Source organism: Leptopilina heterotoma, unplaced genomic scaffold (assembly GCF_015476425.1).
Source record: "Leptopilina heterotoma isolate Lh14 unplaced genomic scaffold, ASM1547642v1 Lhet_6, whole genome shotgun sequence".
NCBI classification, from domain to species: domain Eukaryota; kingdom Metazoa; phylum Arthropoda; class Insecta; order Hymenoptera; family Figitidae; genus Leptopilina; species Leptopilina heterotoma.
The window spans coordinates 211,917-228,106 of NW_025111137.1; the positions used below are offsets into that span (position 1 = coordinate 211,917).

At 37.3% G+C, this 16,190-nt stretch overlaps 1 protein-coding gene across 4 annotated transcripts in view; it reads right to left on the reverse strand.

Moving 5' to 3' along the window:
• Positions 1 to 2,157: 2,157 nt before the first annotated feature.
• Positions 2,158 to 16,190, reverse strand: part of LOC122509106 — an 83,501-nt gene continuing 69,468 nt past the window's right edge. The window contains exons 6-19 of one of the 4 annotated variants that reach the window (XM_043622889.1): positions 15,816 to 16,136; positions 15,261 to 15,620; positions 14,857 to 15,184; positions 14,204 to 14,790; positions 13,772 to 14,122; positions 11,027 to 13,680; positions 10,408 to 10,957; positions 10,018 to 10,119; positions 7,030 to 7,273; positions 6,608 to 6,951; positions 5,917 to 6,532; positions 5,526 to 5,809; positions 5,058 to 5,450; positions 2,158 to 3,610 (exon numbers count right to left, since the gene is read on the reverse strand). In XM_043622889.1, the coding sequence (XP_043478824.1) occupies positions 3,572 to 3,610; positions 5,058 to 5,450; positions 5,526 to 5,809; positions 5,917 to 6,532; positions 6,608 to 6,951; positions 7,030 to 7,273; positions 10,018 to 10,119; positions 10,408 to 10,957; positions 11,027 to 13,680; positions 13,772 to 14,122; positions 14,204 to 14,790; positions 14,857 to 15,184; positions 15,261 to 15,620; positions 15,816 to 16,136 (7,173 nt within the window). In that variant the 3' untranslated portion in view covers positions 2,158 to 3,571. Of the gene's footprint in view, positions 3,611 to 5,057; positions 5,451 to 5,525; positions 5,810 to 5,916; positions 6,533 to 6,607; positions 6,952 to 7,029; positions 7,274 to 10,017; positions 10,300 to 10,407; positions 10,958 to 11,026; positions 13,681 to 13,771; positions 14,123 to 14,203; positions 14,791 to 14,856; positions 15,185 to 15,260; positions 15,621 to 15,815; positions 16,137 to 16,190 lie in introns of all 4 variants that reach the window. The other 3 variants (XM_043622888.1, XM_043622887.1, XM_043622890.1) reach the window with 3 other exon arrangements.

The following is a 16,190-nucleotide window of genomic DNA, read 5'->3' on the forward strand; positions in this document are numbered from 1 at the left end:
AATTCGATTTTTCGAATAAATTTCCAAATGTTTAGTCGTGGAAACGAGATACTTAATTCGAGACACAATCTCATCCAAGTGATTTTTTCATTGAGAATTTTCGATATCTAAACTTTTTGGTGACATTAAAATTGACATTTTACTGGTGACAGCGGTGGGATTTTCGAATTAACATTTTGGTTTAATAACGAAAGTAATAAAAAATATAAATTATTACTGTTTTCTTCTATTTTTTCTTAGTTTCAAACATCATGTTCCCACCGCTGTCGCCAAATTGTCAAATGCGACAAAATTTGGGAGAAATGAAAATGTAACCATTGCAGCAAATGAAATGAAAATTCCACCATCTTCTGTAGAAGATGTTCCCACCTCTGTCATCGAATTGTTAAATTTTACAAAAATTGGGACAAAATTAATAATTGTAAAAAATGATAAGAAACTTCTATCTATCACCAAATTGAAAAACTTTAGAAAATTCCGGACAAAAACAAATGTAACAAATAAAAAATTTTGGATAATTCGTGATAAAAACATACGTAACAAATTAAAACAACATTTTATCATGAAAATGTTCCCACCACTATCACAACAATTGTAAAATTCTACAAAATTAGCGACAAAGACAATTGTGAGAGATTAAAGCAAAATGCTATCAATATTCCCACCGCTGTCACCAAATTGGCAAGTTCTAAAAAATGCATAACAAAAACAAATGTAACAAATGAAAATAATATTTCATCATGAAGATGTTCGCTTTCCGTCGCTTTCACCAAAGTTTTCAAAGTCTACAAAATTCTGGACAGAAACATTTGTAACAAATGAAAGAACAATGCTAATATCTTGTCAATAAGATAATCCCACCGCTGTCACCAATTTTAAAAATTTTAGAAAATTCGAAACAAAAACAAATTGTAACAAATGGAAACAGAATACCGTTATGAAAATGTTCCCACCGCTGTCACCAATTTGATAATTTCTGCAAAATTCGGGATAAAAACAATTGTAAAAAATGAAAGCAAAATGCTATCATCTTTTGTCACAAATATTTCCACCGCTGTCACCAAATTGGCAAATGCTACAAAATTTAGGACAAATACAATTGTAACAATGAAAATTAAAATGATAGTAAAATTCTATCAAGAAGACATTCCCACCGCTTTCACCAAATTGTAAATTCAACATAAGGGCCAAAAACAATTTTTGCAACAAATAAAAACAAAATTCTATCATTTCGATAACATTGTAAAGAAACATCTATCATTAAATCATTAAAATAATGACTGTAAATAATCCACGGGATCGAAGTTGTGCAAATCCGTCCCTGCTATATCTCTCTTTCTTTCTCTCTTCTCTCCACTCCCATACACGTATAAATTCCCTTGCACCCTTTCCGACCGTCGTCGCCCCCTCCCCCTCACGCTCTTGTGCTCGCATCTCAATCTAGACCCCTCGTCATGTTTTAATTTCACGGCCGCTCTTCTCCTTCAGCCCCCACGTTGCAATTTTCCCCCTCCACATCGTCCTTGAAGTAGGCGTGGCCAGGAGTTGCTCACTCACGCCAGGAGAAATTTCGCACACCAACTTGGTAAAACCGCAATGTCGAGGTTTCGTAGGAGGACGACTGAGAAAATAGGTGGTGGGGGCAATACAAGTTTCAGTGGTGGTGGGGGAGAATGATCCTGTAGCACACGTGAAGCAAACTCTCCTGTGACCCCTTATATATTCACCTGTTGAATGCTCTCCTCGAGGTGCAACTTTGCGATGCTGACAATTGACTCTGGTGGGGGATCTTCCAAGTTCAATGGAGGGGAGAATAGAGGGATTTAAACTTAGGGGTCAAAAATTGAAGATAACACGTAAAAATTCTCAGATTTCTGATGTATACGAATTGTTTTTTATTTTACAATTTTGTTCCTTCTGGTTCGAAACAAATTCCATATTTTTGGTTATGTGAAGAAATTTCGATTTTTGTTCCAAATGGTTCGAAAATGTTAAAATGAACAGCTAGAAAGCTAGCTTCATTTAGAGGAGCACAGAGCGCCATCTCTAGGGATGGAACGAAAGCAAATTGACTGCAACCCGATTAGCAGCCATGCAAGCTGCTAGCAGCAAAAACAAGCAAAGTATTTTCAAGGATTTTGGAAAAAAAACAAATTATTATTATTACTTTTTTTTATTAAACATACATAAGTACACAGGCACTATCGAATACTCGAAATGTATACAAAAATAATCTAAAATATTATATTTAAAATATATTTATATATATAGACGTAAAACTAAGAAGAAGTTTCAGAAGCGCGTTATGTACAACAGAGATTTTTAATAGATACAAAATTTTTGTTTAAAATTAAACATATAAAAATAAGGGTACATGTAAATACGTTTTTGCGACACAAGCGAAATATCGCCAACGTCATTCAATGATCGAAGCGAGTCGAGCACTTGGTTATTACAGAAAATAAAATTTAGCCAGGGAGAGAATTTTTTTTCATTAATAACACCTATTCGTTTTTTTGTTATTATAAATGTTTCTTAAGATACACAAAAAAAATATGTATATAAAGCTATAGTTATTCCACCATGCACAACGCATTCTTCTCTGCTCTCCCTCTCGAATCTAATTTTTCGATTCGACTTCGTTTTTACTTTCCCTTTTTTTTAAAAAAAAAAGAAACAGTTGAAATATATAACATTTTTTCCAATTGAACATTTACACTCTTTTTTTAAAATTAATTTTACAATTTATAACTTATAATAAACAAATTTTTTTACACACACAAAACGAAGTCGAACTAGCTGACTTAAAAATCGTACAAAATAGACTAAACATGTAAACAAACAACAACAACAAATAATAATAATAAATCATACAATATAATACGTCTTTTTTTCCAAATTCAAAATATTTATCGTTAATCCCGTCCAATATCATGAATGATAAATTCTTCACTTGTCAAGTGCTATGAGTCGCTGTAAAAGATTTACCAGGTACTAAAATTGGAAGTAATTTTTGTTTTTTGATATTAAAAAACGTAGCGTATTAGAGTATATTTAGATATAAATACGGTGTCGATTTATTAGGAATTGAGAATTACGATTTTCGAAGATTTTTTTTTATCATTGGCTATATTTTGGCACGTTGAATGGACGCAATTAGAAAGCGTTTTTCGTTGGATTGAATGTACTCCGGAAGAGGAACATTGTTTTTCTTTTGATGTGTTAAAAAAAATTGGGAGAGTAAACGATCCAAACGAATGAATTGTTCATTGACTTTGTGCGTTTTTTAGAGAGAGAGAAGGGAAAGGGTGATTTTTTTAAAAATAACGCTCAAAGTCGATGTACAATTGTGAATTGTTGAAGCAGAATTTGGTAGTTTTTCTGCTACTGACAACGACGAATTTCAATAAACCAAAAGCGGCCTGCCGCTGTGCTCAAATTCGCCGTCGATTTTTATAGGTAAATATGGAGACGCGACAGTAGAGTTGGTAGATTTGATGGATGTCGTGTCAGTTAAATCCATGGCACCTCCTCTCCTTCCTTTTCCTACTTTTGAGCTCATTGAAAACGACTACAAGGAGTCGAAATTCGATTCCCTGTCGCTATTCGCCTGGAAAAAGAAAATTATAATTTAAATTTTATTTAATCTTCTAAAAAAACCTAGAAGAAATGGAAATGCAAAATGAATAGGAAAAGATTTCTCCTACAATCATTAAGACTGACTTTAAAGAATCACAAAAGAACTTTAAAATAAACCTAGAAGGACGAGGGACCCAGAAAGAGAGACAAGACTTCTACTGAATTCTTTAATTAATTAATTTAATTCTTTGGAAATTATTATGAGTTTTACAGAAATCTTCAAGATTTTCCCTAATCTTCTTTCTGTCCCTAAAAAACCCAAATGAACGTATAGATGATTCCTGAAAAACTAAGAAGAAATGGAGGCAGTAAGTGTTGCAAAAACTTTTGCAAGATTCTTCAAAACTGACCTAGGGGAATCGCAAAAGGGCTTCTATAAAAACATAAAATCAATGCAGTCCCAAGAAAGACTGCTAAACTTCTACTGCAAATTTTGAGACTGTTCTTAAGGAGTTTCAAATTTACTTCTTGAAAAACTTAGGAAAACTTTAGGAATGTCGTCAAGAATTTTTATATGTACACGGAAAACAAGTTCCACCAAAAATAGCATGGACATGGCCTATACTTTTTTCAAACGGCGCTGTCCTACTTAAATTGCAATATATCATCCTAAAAAGGGATCATAAGGTATAGTATGATGCAAAATGAGTAGAAAATGATTGCTACTGTAATCATTAAGACTGTCTTTTAAGAATTGCAAAAGAACTTTTAGAAAAACCTAGAAGAACAAGATACATGGAAAGAGCGAAAAGACTTCTACTGAATTCTTTAGGACTGTCTTTAAAAATTTCCAAATGGACTTCTAGAAAAGCTAAAAGAACTAGAAATCTAAATAAAGTGTCAAGATTTCTACTAAAATCTTTAAGACTGTCCTTAAGAATATTCAAACTTACTTCTAAAAAAAACCCAGCACAATCAAGAGGTAAATCATTTATAAAAAAATTCCTTCAAGATTACCCTTAAGGAAACATTAATTGATTTCAAAAGCAATATGGAGATCTAGGAATGTCTTCATTATGTCCGCTAAAAGGATGTAAATGTACATCCTTCTAACGGACATAATCGTTGTAAAACACAAATATTTGAATGCTCACTGGTATTCTGAAGTATCTTGATAACTCCCTATGTATTTTGTCATACATTTAATGAGTTTTGTCAATTGAGGAGCTGGATTCTAGAACCGGCTCTTCGCTCGGACCGCAAGGGCTAATAATACAAGTCGAGTTCCCAGAGGGGCTCACTGCCACCCGACTGGTATTAGCGCTTGCGGTCCAAGCGAAAAGCCGGTTATAGAATCTAGCTCCTCAATTAAGAGGGTGCCAAAGTCGAGTCAGCTGTTCCATAGAAGCTTTAATGGAAAAGTCCAATCGACATTGAGGTAAAGCTAAATAATTTAGAGAATAAGTCCTTAATCATACCCTATCGGAATTGTACAGTTGCGCATGTTGAGCCGGAAGTCTCAACGTACTGCCGAGGTCACGTTCAGCCATCGTATGACCCTCACTAGTACTGTCCCGAGCATCTCTGTTATCTTTACGATCAGAGTTGGCTATCTTTGTTGATGGCAAAATCGTCGTCTCTCCACAAGACCTTGCTAACGTAGAACCAGTGTCTAGCATGTCTAAGCGGAGAAGTTGATTCGCTGATGTTTGAATCGTCGTTTCGGTGCAAGAGCGAGCAAGGCTTGATTCAATATCACCTTGGAAGTCATTGGAGCGCAAAATTTTTGTCGCAGGCTCAACGGTAGTTTCACCACAAGATCGAGCCAATGCCGACTCAGCGTCCACTGTTCTTGTTACTGTGGCAGAAACCTATAAAGGAAATAGATTGTTACCACTGGATCAAAAAACTAAACTAACATTTTTTAGTACATCAATTCATCTTACTTGAAAACCAGCACTAACAAGAGCTCCAGTTGGAGATATTGGAGATTTCTTTACTCGTATTTCCGCCTCTTTGCAATCGTTATTGATAATGGGAGTTGGTTTTCGTATTCCTGGATGGATTCCTCCTTCCAAGTAATCAATTAACTTGTGTTCCTCCACGGAAAATGTGCTTTTAATAGCAGATTTGTGGGTTGGCTGAGTTGATTGGGGTGCTGATCGGTATTTTGCACGAGGGATCATTACGGTTAAGGAACGATCACGTTGCTCCGTGTTGACGATCGCTACTGAAAAACAAACATAAGTGGCGTTAGAAATTTCGTTGTGGTAGATAATTGTCAACAAAAGGACATTGGCCACAATATTGCTGATAACGTTGTTGACTAAAACTTACTTGGAGGAACTACAGGCATAACTTTTCTGGCATGATGGCGCAGCCTGTTGCTGGGTTTTCTAATAGGTCGTTTGACTGGAGGTGCCGGAGCCAACATTTGTGGTGGTGGTGGCAAAACATGGGGAACATGATGAGGAATGGCCAATTCTGCAACACTGCCTTCGCTACTTGTGTCTCCTCCCGTTCCTGCTCCTGGGATCATTGCTCTTCTATCACCAGAGGAACGCCTTCTTCCAGGATGACGGAAACACGCCAAACTAACGCAAACTGCCAATAGTCCTAAAAGGACTGCTCCCGTTGTAACCAATGCGATCAGCAGCACTTTAAGATTAATCTGACACTTCTGACCGCTATGCCAGGGGAAGCATTCACAGGTATTGTGACCATGAGAATTTAAAACACAGTGTCCTTTATTGTTACAAGCGGAACATCCTAATGGAGCTTGAGAACATAATCTTCCAGGATAAGCCGGATTTTCAGACAAATCAGCCCAGCCTTCCTTACATGAACATTGATAAGACCCTGGAAGATTGAAACACACAGCATTCATTGAACAGTCATGATGTGACCATCCGTCCTCTACTGTTGTACATTCATCGAAATCTTCCGCAACAACCTAAACAGGAGTGGGTCAATAATTTTAAATTTTCCCAGAAAGGGGAAAGAAGAACTAAAGTGAAACCCTACTCACCAGACTAAGATTTCGAGAAGCGTAGACTTCAGTTCCACCTAGACTGTAATTACTGTTAACCAGATATTTCCGGATGATTTCTTTCAAGTGAGTTCCATTCGCATTGTCAAATAAGTAGACATGGAATTTGACTTGAACTGGTTCGGGAACAAAGCCAGCAATTTTAACGCCTTGATAGAGATCCCGCAGATCACTTTGCATTAAAGTTCTGTCCAAAGCTTCCTTTACGTTAGGCGCTAATCTCCTGTACTCATGAGATGTGGTATCATTCATATTATCCGTGTAGAGGACGTTGTCGCGACCGATACGATCCAAACCAACACGAAGGGTGTAAGTGTATGTAGCTGAAAGAATTTAGAAGCAAAATATTACATGCGTCATAATTTTATTTCAAATCAAAATTTCCTAAGTCGCAAACTTACGTTTACAGGGTCGATCAGGGAACATTCTGGCAAAACCCGGTCTGCAGACACATCGCATTTCGCCACTAAATTCGGCGCACATTTCAGCTTTAAAAGCTCTGCATTCAGGAACACATTGATTGACTACTGGATGAAGAGGAATTACTGGTGCGCCCAAGATTCCTCCAGCTAGAACTCGATGAATTTCATTACCAGCTGGATCTTGTTCATCCCTCGATATTTCTTCTCCATATTCAGCTTCCACCTGTTCATACAATTAATATGATTAGATTCGTAAAAAAATGTTTTGAAACAAGAAAATTATTTTGACGTTACTTTAAAAATCATTCTATCAAATATCTTACAATAAGGGTAAGGATTGTAAGATAAATAGTTCCCCCTGCGACCTTGCATTCATAGAAGTGCCAATATTTTGATCAATTGACGCATTACTAAAAAACGCCGATGAATGCTTTACACTTTGTTCCACCGTGGTTTGATTTAGATCGAAAATTTCTCTGATCTTTTCTAAATTGGAACTTTATATTTCGTGCAATATTGAAAAAATAGTTGACCATTGATCATATTTTCACTTTTATATCGACGAATCGGAAATTGTCTAAATATTATAAATGAGTTCGACAAGAAGTTGATATTTGTTAGTTCACGTAATTAATGATCTTTTGTAATTCTAATAATACATTTGGTTTTGTTCCTGGTAGTAGCTTAGTATTATTTTATATCATTAATTTAGGATTTACCAATGTATACCCCAAGATTTAATATTTTCTGTTATAATTTGTGTTTTATATCGAGTCAAGCCATCTGCTTTTCTGTCTTCAGTAATTCTTCTGCTAATGGCATTGCTTGCTGCAATAGAGATTGAGACGAAGGCTGCGAGAGGAGGAAGCAGCTTGAAATCGAAGAATGGAGGAAGAGGTCAGCAAAATGCTGAAGTTATGTGATGTCCATAAAAACTTCAATATGACAATCAAGAATAGGCTGAAAAGCATATCATCGCTCATACCGGAGGTCAAGGAGAAGCACGCAGCTACAAAAAAAGTAGACGAGAGGATGTACCAACAATTATTTTGGTCAGAGGAATTAAGACAAAATCGAAAAGTTAGACAATACCGTTTTAGCACTGTATTAGTGTTAAAACACAGGTGGAAAAGTTAACGTTAGACTAATGTTAACTAACGTTATAATCTGATATTAGTGATAAAAAATGTCGTTAGACTAACGTTAGTCTAACGTTAGTAGCATTAGCTAACGTTAACTTTTCCACCTGGGAAATGTTGCCTTGAAAGCCTTTTTTTGCTACTTTCGATTGTCTTGTAACGAAGCATTTCGTTCCTATTGTTGGGAATATATAAATTTCATTTGGTCAAGGGATTTATTCTCTGTGAAAATCTCTGTGAAAATGAATTGCGCATGCGAGGTTGCGTAAAGTCACGAATCTCCGCGGTCCCTCCCGAGTTTTCTTTACAGGTTGTCGCTGTCCATTGGAGAGAGTGAGAGGGCCATATGTGGGCCCTTATCAAAATTAGGAAAGGATGCAAAAGAAGCCGGTCAACGTGAAATTCATTCTTCAGTAGCTCATGGGCCATGTAATTAGTAGGGCAGAGTTTTACTCGGGGTTTCCACCTTTGGAAACTTCAGGGTTTTTCGTGTATTGAGTTTTGTATAGTATATTGAGTTGTTGGATTAATAAATGAGCCAATTGTTTTTTGTGTTTCATTCGTTTATTTATTCATTAATTGTTTGTGTCGTTGGATTTGTTTTTATAAGAGTCGCCGTTGGTGTCATTGTGTCTAAGTTTCATCGTGTCTTGTCTCGCCGTCGTTTGTATCCGTCGGTTTTTGGGTCTGAAGCGGAATTTCCTCTTTGATAATTTATTATTTTGTGTTGTGTATCATTAAACGGTCGATACAAGTTAATTCAATATTAATAAAAGATCTGTTATAGTCTGATAGCGTACGGGTGGAAGTGCTATCTATTCTTCTGCATGTTGTTCAGCAACAATCTAGATAGATAACAGCCCATAAAAAATAGAATTGATAGTAATTTAATTTAAACGTCTTTTTAAGCTAATTATAATTGTCTGATAGCGTACGGGTGGAGGTGCTACTACTTTAAAGTTGCAACAAAATATTCTATCTTCAGGATGCTATTCATCAACACTCCAGCAGCAATCTAGGTGGATACCAGTCCATAGAAAATAAGAGAATTGATAGAAATTTAATTTAAACGCCTTTTTATGCTACTTTCGATTGTCTGATAGCGTACGGGTGGACCTGCTACTACTTTAATGTTACAATAGAATATTCTGTTCTTCAGGTTGTTGTTCAGCAACATTCCAGAAACAACTTAGGTGGGTACCATACCAGTCCATTTAAAAAGTAATTTTGGTAATTTTGGAAAAAGTGAAAATGCTAGTTAGACTGTAAGTCAAAATCAAATCAAAATTTTTGGAGAAGTGTAAGTGAAAGCGTGAGTGTAAGTGAAAATTAAATTTAGTTTTGCAACAAGTGAAAGTTTAAGTAAAAGTGAGAGTCTAAGTGAAATTTAAATTTGATTTTGGAAAAATGTACCTAACTTAAATTGTAAGTGAAAATTAAATTTACTTTCGAAAAAAGTGAAAGTGTAAAGGGAAGTGTAAGTGAGTCACTAAATACTCACTCTCACGATTGAGAGTGTAATTAAGCGAGCACATCCCAGGTCTACTCTTAATTCCTCTCTTTCGGATACTTCAAGAAGTCTCTTGATACGTTTTTTGTATTTGCGATCTCCATCTTTCCCACCGTTTGGAAGTCATGATGTGCACCGCCATTAATAATTCATCTTAACTCGAGTACTTTTAAAAATTTCTTGTCAAAAAAATCCTTATTAAAAATATCCCAAAAAATTGAAATTATATTTTTCCAGTATGAAAAAAAAATCTTAAAGAATTACTATTTTTAGTCCTTCAAAGTACAATTTGCCCTTAAAGTTAGGAAAATTGATTACCTCTTCAGCTCCTGGTTCAGGTGGTTTCTGATCACTCATAACAACGAAAATAGAGTCAATCGAATCATCGCTGGCCTCATTTTCATAAGATGCCGGAATAGACTGAAGAATAGTAGAAGTTATTGTTGAAATAACATTCGTAGGACTAATGAGAGTTTCTGTTATGGTTTCGACAGATGTTGATGTCATGGTATGAGTGAGCAAAAGCGTTCTAGTAGTAGGAGGTGAACCCAGAACTGATGTTTGAGTTCTGGTAATGGTAAGGGTCTTGAACTTTGTGAACTAAAGTTAGAGAATGAAAATGAATTACTGATTGATCGCAAGAGAAAAGAATTAATTATAACGAATTGAATAAATCTAATGAATATCTTCTAAAAACTATATAATTACCTCTTTTGGTTTCATTTCTTTATTCGAATTAGATCTATTATCCATAACTTCGTGTTCTTCAACAGTGCCAATAATTTCCTTGATAATTTCAATACTTTCCCCTTTCATGAATTGTGGTACGTCCTTTGGTTTTATAATGGTAGGTGTTGCTTTCCTGACAGAACTCTCGACCTTTGTTGCGATACTGTATACAACTCGGTTGTCAGTATTGTTTCTTATATGGTGCCTTGTAAGATGAGGTCTGAAGGGTTTTCGAATCTTGGTTACTGATTCTCTATGAATGCTAGTAGGTCGCCTCTCCTTATGTTCCGGCTTTACAGGATAAGAGAGAGTTTCGGTTGATTCAAGTTTCGTCGTAGAGGGTAAAATATTGTCCATACTGGGTTCCAAGAATACTGGATGATCAGGTCGTTTGCTATGTTTTCGTGAGACAATTACAGTTGAAGTTGTGGAGGATTCTGTAACTGGTGATTTACTCGCCTCAACCTGAACTGTCGCTGTTGGTATTACGAGATTAGTTGTCAAAACAACTGACGGTTGAATAGATATCCTGAAAATTAAGAAAGTCAATTAAGTCAGTAATGAAAATACCACAAAAATTTTTTTATTCTATACGAACTTTGTTGTTTGTTTGGTTTCGAAAGGTCGAGCTGTGTAAATGCTGACATGTTCCGCCTTTTTAGTTTCCACCGGTCTGAGAATCTCTGGAACGTCTACAACGACTGGTAAATCAACCGTACCATGAATTATCGGTATTTTTGACTCAACATCCTGAATAACTGGTATGTGCGATGTCGCTACGGCTGAAGCAATTTGGATAGATCCCGAAACGGCCACAACTGGTCTGACAGTAGCGATTTCGATAGGTTTGGAAGTTTTGATAGGTGGTGGTGGTACCATGTCTTCTGATAATATATCTGCCAAGAATGGTCGGATGTGAGTGGGTCTTGGACTAGGTGGAACCATTTTGTTACTAGGAGATGAAATTGTTCCCGCTTTGCTGACAGAATCCTTCAACGGAATAAACAATGGTGGTGGTCTCAAACCAGATTCGTTCAGTGTGGTAATTTTCGAATCAGCTGGTCGATTTGTTGTCGTAATATCCACAGGTGGTGGAGATAGTCCAACAACTTCGGTACTTTTTAGAGATGTCTTTACTCCTTCTTGATTATCCGTCTTCTGGTCCGTGGGTTTTCTCGAAGAAGTTCGAGGTGGAGGCATCATATTCTGAGACGGTACTTTAGGCTTCATGGTTGTGGGTATTCCTTTTCTTTGCGAGCCATCACTAGAAGTGTCTTTAGCATCCTCTTTGGAATCACTACTAGCGAAATTTGTCTGAAAAGCAGTTTCTAAAGTTTCGTCAGTTGGTTCTTTACTCGGTTTCTTTACAAGTGAACTAGGAGGTCGTTCAGTCTGCGTTTTACTATCTTCCTCATCGCCGATTGCTTCAATAGGTAAAGAAAATTGAGGACGCTTGTGTGTATTATCAACCGGCTTTGATGAACCCGATGAAATTGTAATTGGTCCCGGAACTCGTATTTTTGGTTTCGTTATAATATGCGGATAATCTGGATGAATTCGAACTCCGGAACCAATTTCAGGTCGGGAGATACCAATGTAAGTTGGGGTTGGTTTTGGTAACGGTTTCTCTAAATTCGGTCTGCCTAGGGACTGGGTTTTTGAACGATTATGATTTATGCTCCAATCGGGTTCGGCATTTACACTAATTACTTGGCCGGGACCAGGTTGCATGTGTCCTTCTCCAAATAGGATGAAATCTGACTGATCTGGCCTAGAGGTTTTGGAGGGAGGTTTGGTTATTATTTCCGGTTGCTGATAAATTCCTGGTTGGCCATCAGGACGCCCGTAGGGTCTACTATGACCATTTGGTTCAAATTGCGGTATAATTGCTGGTGGTTTTAAATCAATTGTGTCATCGTGTCCTTTCGATCCCGCATAGGAGAAGCTTCCTTGAACGTTTCCGTAAATTGGTGCTCTATTATCGTGATTCTTCACACCGTAGACTCCGAACGGTTTTCCTTGAATTATGGGCATATCGTAGGGTCTAACTCCATACTGATTTCGAAGATCGTGACCGTTGTTGATACTAGGATATTGGAAAACAACATGGGAATTAGAGTCAACGGGTTTTTCGTTAACTTCCTGGGGTTTCTTGTAGACGTTCTGATTTCGATTCGTCTTATCTTCGTTGTTCGAGGAATCCATCGAAGTTTCCGATTGTCCCTTATCGAATTCAATCGGAGTTGCAAACTTAACAGGATCAGAATCAGCAGATTCGGAATCGGATACCGGTTTATTTGACTCCTCTCCGTTATAAGGCGCATAATACTGGTTTCCAGTATTTTTTATCTGCTGTTCAGAGGACGGATTTTTATATTCCACTGCACCGGTCGGTATGTACTCATCAGTTCTCTCTGTCTGGGAATTCGTTGCCCCTGGTTTCTCACCATTAGCGAAGAAATTTGGTACCGTATTCTGCTGATTGATCTGAGAGTTATCGATGTTCATGGAATGTTCGTTGTTCGGGACAATATTGTAAGGGAAGTCGATTTTCTGTTTTTCAACGGAAGTATTCAAAATTTGTGTATTGGCGAAACTATTTGATTGATCTACATTAGTTGGGGGTTTTAACGGCAATCGTTGATTAGTAATATAGGGAGGTTTTTTAATTACAGGTCGTCCTCTCGTTGGGTAGCGGGGCTTAAACGTTGGTCTAGGTCGCCTAGTTAGGGAAGTTCGAAGGGGTTTTTGATTCAGCTTCCAATTCTTGTTACCAGATACTTCGTTACCAGTATCTAAATTTGTGGAAGGAGCAAACTCCTGTGGTTTTTCGGTTGGCAACGATACCTCCGTTCTTCTAGGTGGTGTAATTTCTATTGGTTTCTTAACTTTGTTAAAGTCCCGTCTAGGTGGTAATTGTTGAATCGGGAACGGATGAGGCCGATGGGATACAGGTTGAGGTCGTAGATTGACACTTTCCGGTTTGTGATGGACCAATATTTCCGTATGGACATGTCCTTGACCTGCTGGTGTGCCTGGAACTTCGGGACGACGAACAGGATAGCGCTCCACCGGTCGTAAAATTGAAGTTCCGTGAGGTTTTATATAATCCTGATGACCATGAGTCTGTGAGAGGGGAATCACATGAGGCTTTTTTGTATTACCCGGTTTTATAGTCACTGGTTTGTAATTCTTCGGTGGAGGTGGTATCATATAGTTCACCTCATCCGTTGGGTATTGTATATTTTCTCCCTGAAAAATTCATAGCTGGTAAATACTTACTACTAACAAAAAACATCTGAGCATTAAGGCTAATTAATAATAATTAAGCATACAACCATACCTTCGATATGGATGTAAAAGTGGGTCCAACTTCGGATTCCGGATAAGGAGAGGGATCATCAAAGTATTGCCCACTGATGTGGGGTTCGTTGGTGTCTCCGAAGATGAGTGCTTGAGTACCGCCTTGTGGAATTACAACGTTCGCTACCTGACTTGGTTGAAGATTGACAAGTAAAGGTTGTCCTGTTCCTCGGTCTATTACATGAGGCACTTGATGAACAATCGGTTCCGTCAATGACAGACTTGAGTCCGAATTTTGAGAGAACTCCGAAGGCTTTAAATATAATTTGTCCTGAGGCCAAGACTGATGGTCCTCAATCCAACTTTTCGTTTTTGAAGAATCCGTCTGCATCTGTAAAAATTACCATGTTAGAAAAATTCTTTTCTTAATAGGGAAAAACTAGTTTTAGGAAATAAAATTATTTCGAAATACCTTATTAACAGATGTTGGCATAGATGGTGTCAATGGTTCCTTAGGATTCCATGGATACTTGGGACTATCATTTTCAGACTTTTGTGGGTACTTTTCAATTGGTCTCTCAGGAGGTCGTAGGAGTGGATCATTTTCTAGAATATCATGCTTCGAGCTGATTCTCTTTGGTGGAGGAAGCAGTGGTTGAAGAGGATGAGGTCGTTTTGGTGGATTCAGTGGATATCTAATCGGAACTTTGATGTGCTCCTCATAAATCTGATGCGCGGGGATAATTTCCAGAGGAATGTTTCCAATGTGCGAAATTTCTTTGTGTTTAAAGTTATCTCGATTATCTTCCACTACCTCCAGTACTGGATGTACTGGAATATTCGGAACCGACATAGGCGGAGGTTTCATGCCAATATGTTCGTCATCGTTCAGAAATTTTTCCGGTGGTCTCGGTCCCATTTTGCCCGGCTTGCCGATTATCACGTCACTATTTGCTGTTATCACCTCTCCTGGAGATATCGGAATTCCGTCCGCTAGACTAGCAGTTACCTTGTGCCGAGTTTCCGGAATATGATTGTGGTTCACATTTAGTATGTGAGCTATAAAGAAATTCTCATTTATTTCCCATCGAAAATGAATTTTTAAGAATAAAATAGATTACTTACCGACGTTTTGACTTTCAGCTGTTTCAATGTCACCGTCAGCAAAATCCGCGACTGGGATGTAAATCGGTGATCTAAGAGTTGTTGTGTCTGGTGCTTCAGAAACTGGTACAGAGCCAGGAGGTATTGGTGATGTATCATTTCTCCGATTAGCCGTTTTTCCTTGTAATAATCCCGCCATTGCTGTAATGACTGGTCCCAGCGCTGAAAGACTATTAATTCCCAGCGATCCCAAGTTCAGAAGATTGCTCACTTGTAGATCAGAGTTTAGAACCGTAGGTCGTTTATTTTGATCCGAGTCATCTACATTTTCAGGTGGCACGATTTCTTCCTATTTTAATTATCCGGACATTAATCATTTTCCACTGTAATTGCAATTAATTAAAATAAAAAATAGAAATTCAAACCTGAATCGAAGATTCTTGCTCTTCGGGAGATATCGATTCTTCGGACTCGGAATTACTGTGAACGTTAGAAGAAAGAATTTCCGAACTTTCGGGAACTTGAACAGGATTTTCATGACTTGCTGTTGCAAGCGTGTCTTGTAAACTGGTACTAGTGGGTTGAGTTTGTTCATCGTCGTCGAAAAAGATAATTGTCGATCCAGTCACGACATTATTTACCGGATCAGAATGTTGTGACGTTGTTAAAAGAGCATTCATGTATCCAGCTTCGAGTAAACTTGGCGCAATTGATTCAGTGACAACATTCTCCACGATTTGAGATCGTGAGGAAATTGTCGTGGCAGTTTTTCCGTCTAGACCCGCCTGAAAAACAAGAAAAAAGAAAGTTACTCGATGAATTCTCATCAAGGCATTTTTTATAGCTAAAAGTATAGCTAAAATTTGTTATTATCGATAAAATCATCAGACTGGAAATTTCACTTCCTAGAATATTTCAGTACTTAAAATTTGGAAAATTGAATTTGAAATTATGTCTTTAGTTAAATTAGTATTCATTACCTGAAGAAGTGTTGTGAAATAAGTAAACGTTGTCAAATAAGTTTTAGTTGCGTAAATTTGAATTGGATCTGGTGTTTGATTAGCGGGAACTAATTTAATAGACGTTTTCTTTGGCGCTTTTTCCAGGACGTAATCAGTTGATGTGGCGACATTTGTTTTAATTACTGTACTATCCTTTTCCAAAAAGGTATTAAAATAAGTGTAAGTGATATAGTAGGTCTTGGTTATATCTGGCGATGGACTTTCATTTTCATCGAGTGCCGTCAGTGTGGTTTCAACGCTGATAGGTCGAGGCGGTGGTGCCGACTCTGTTATTATAAGCTGAAAAGCGAGTAAATACCTAATAAACATCAGTCACTTTCTATACGAATGGCA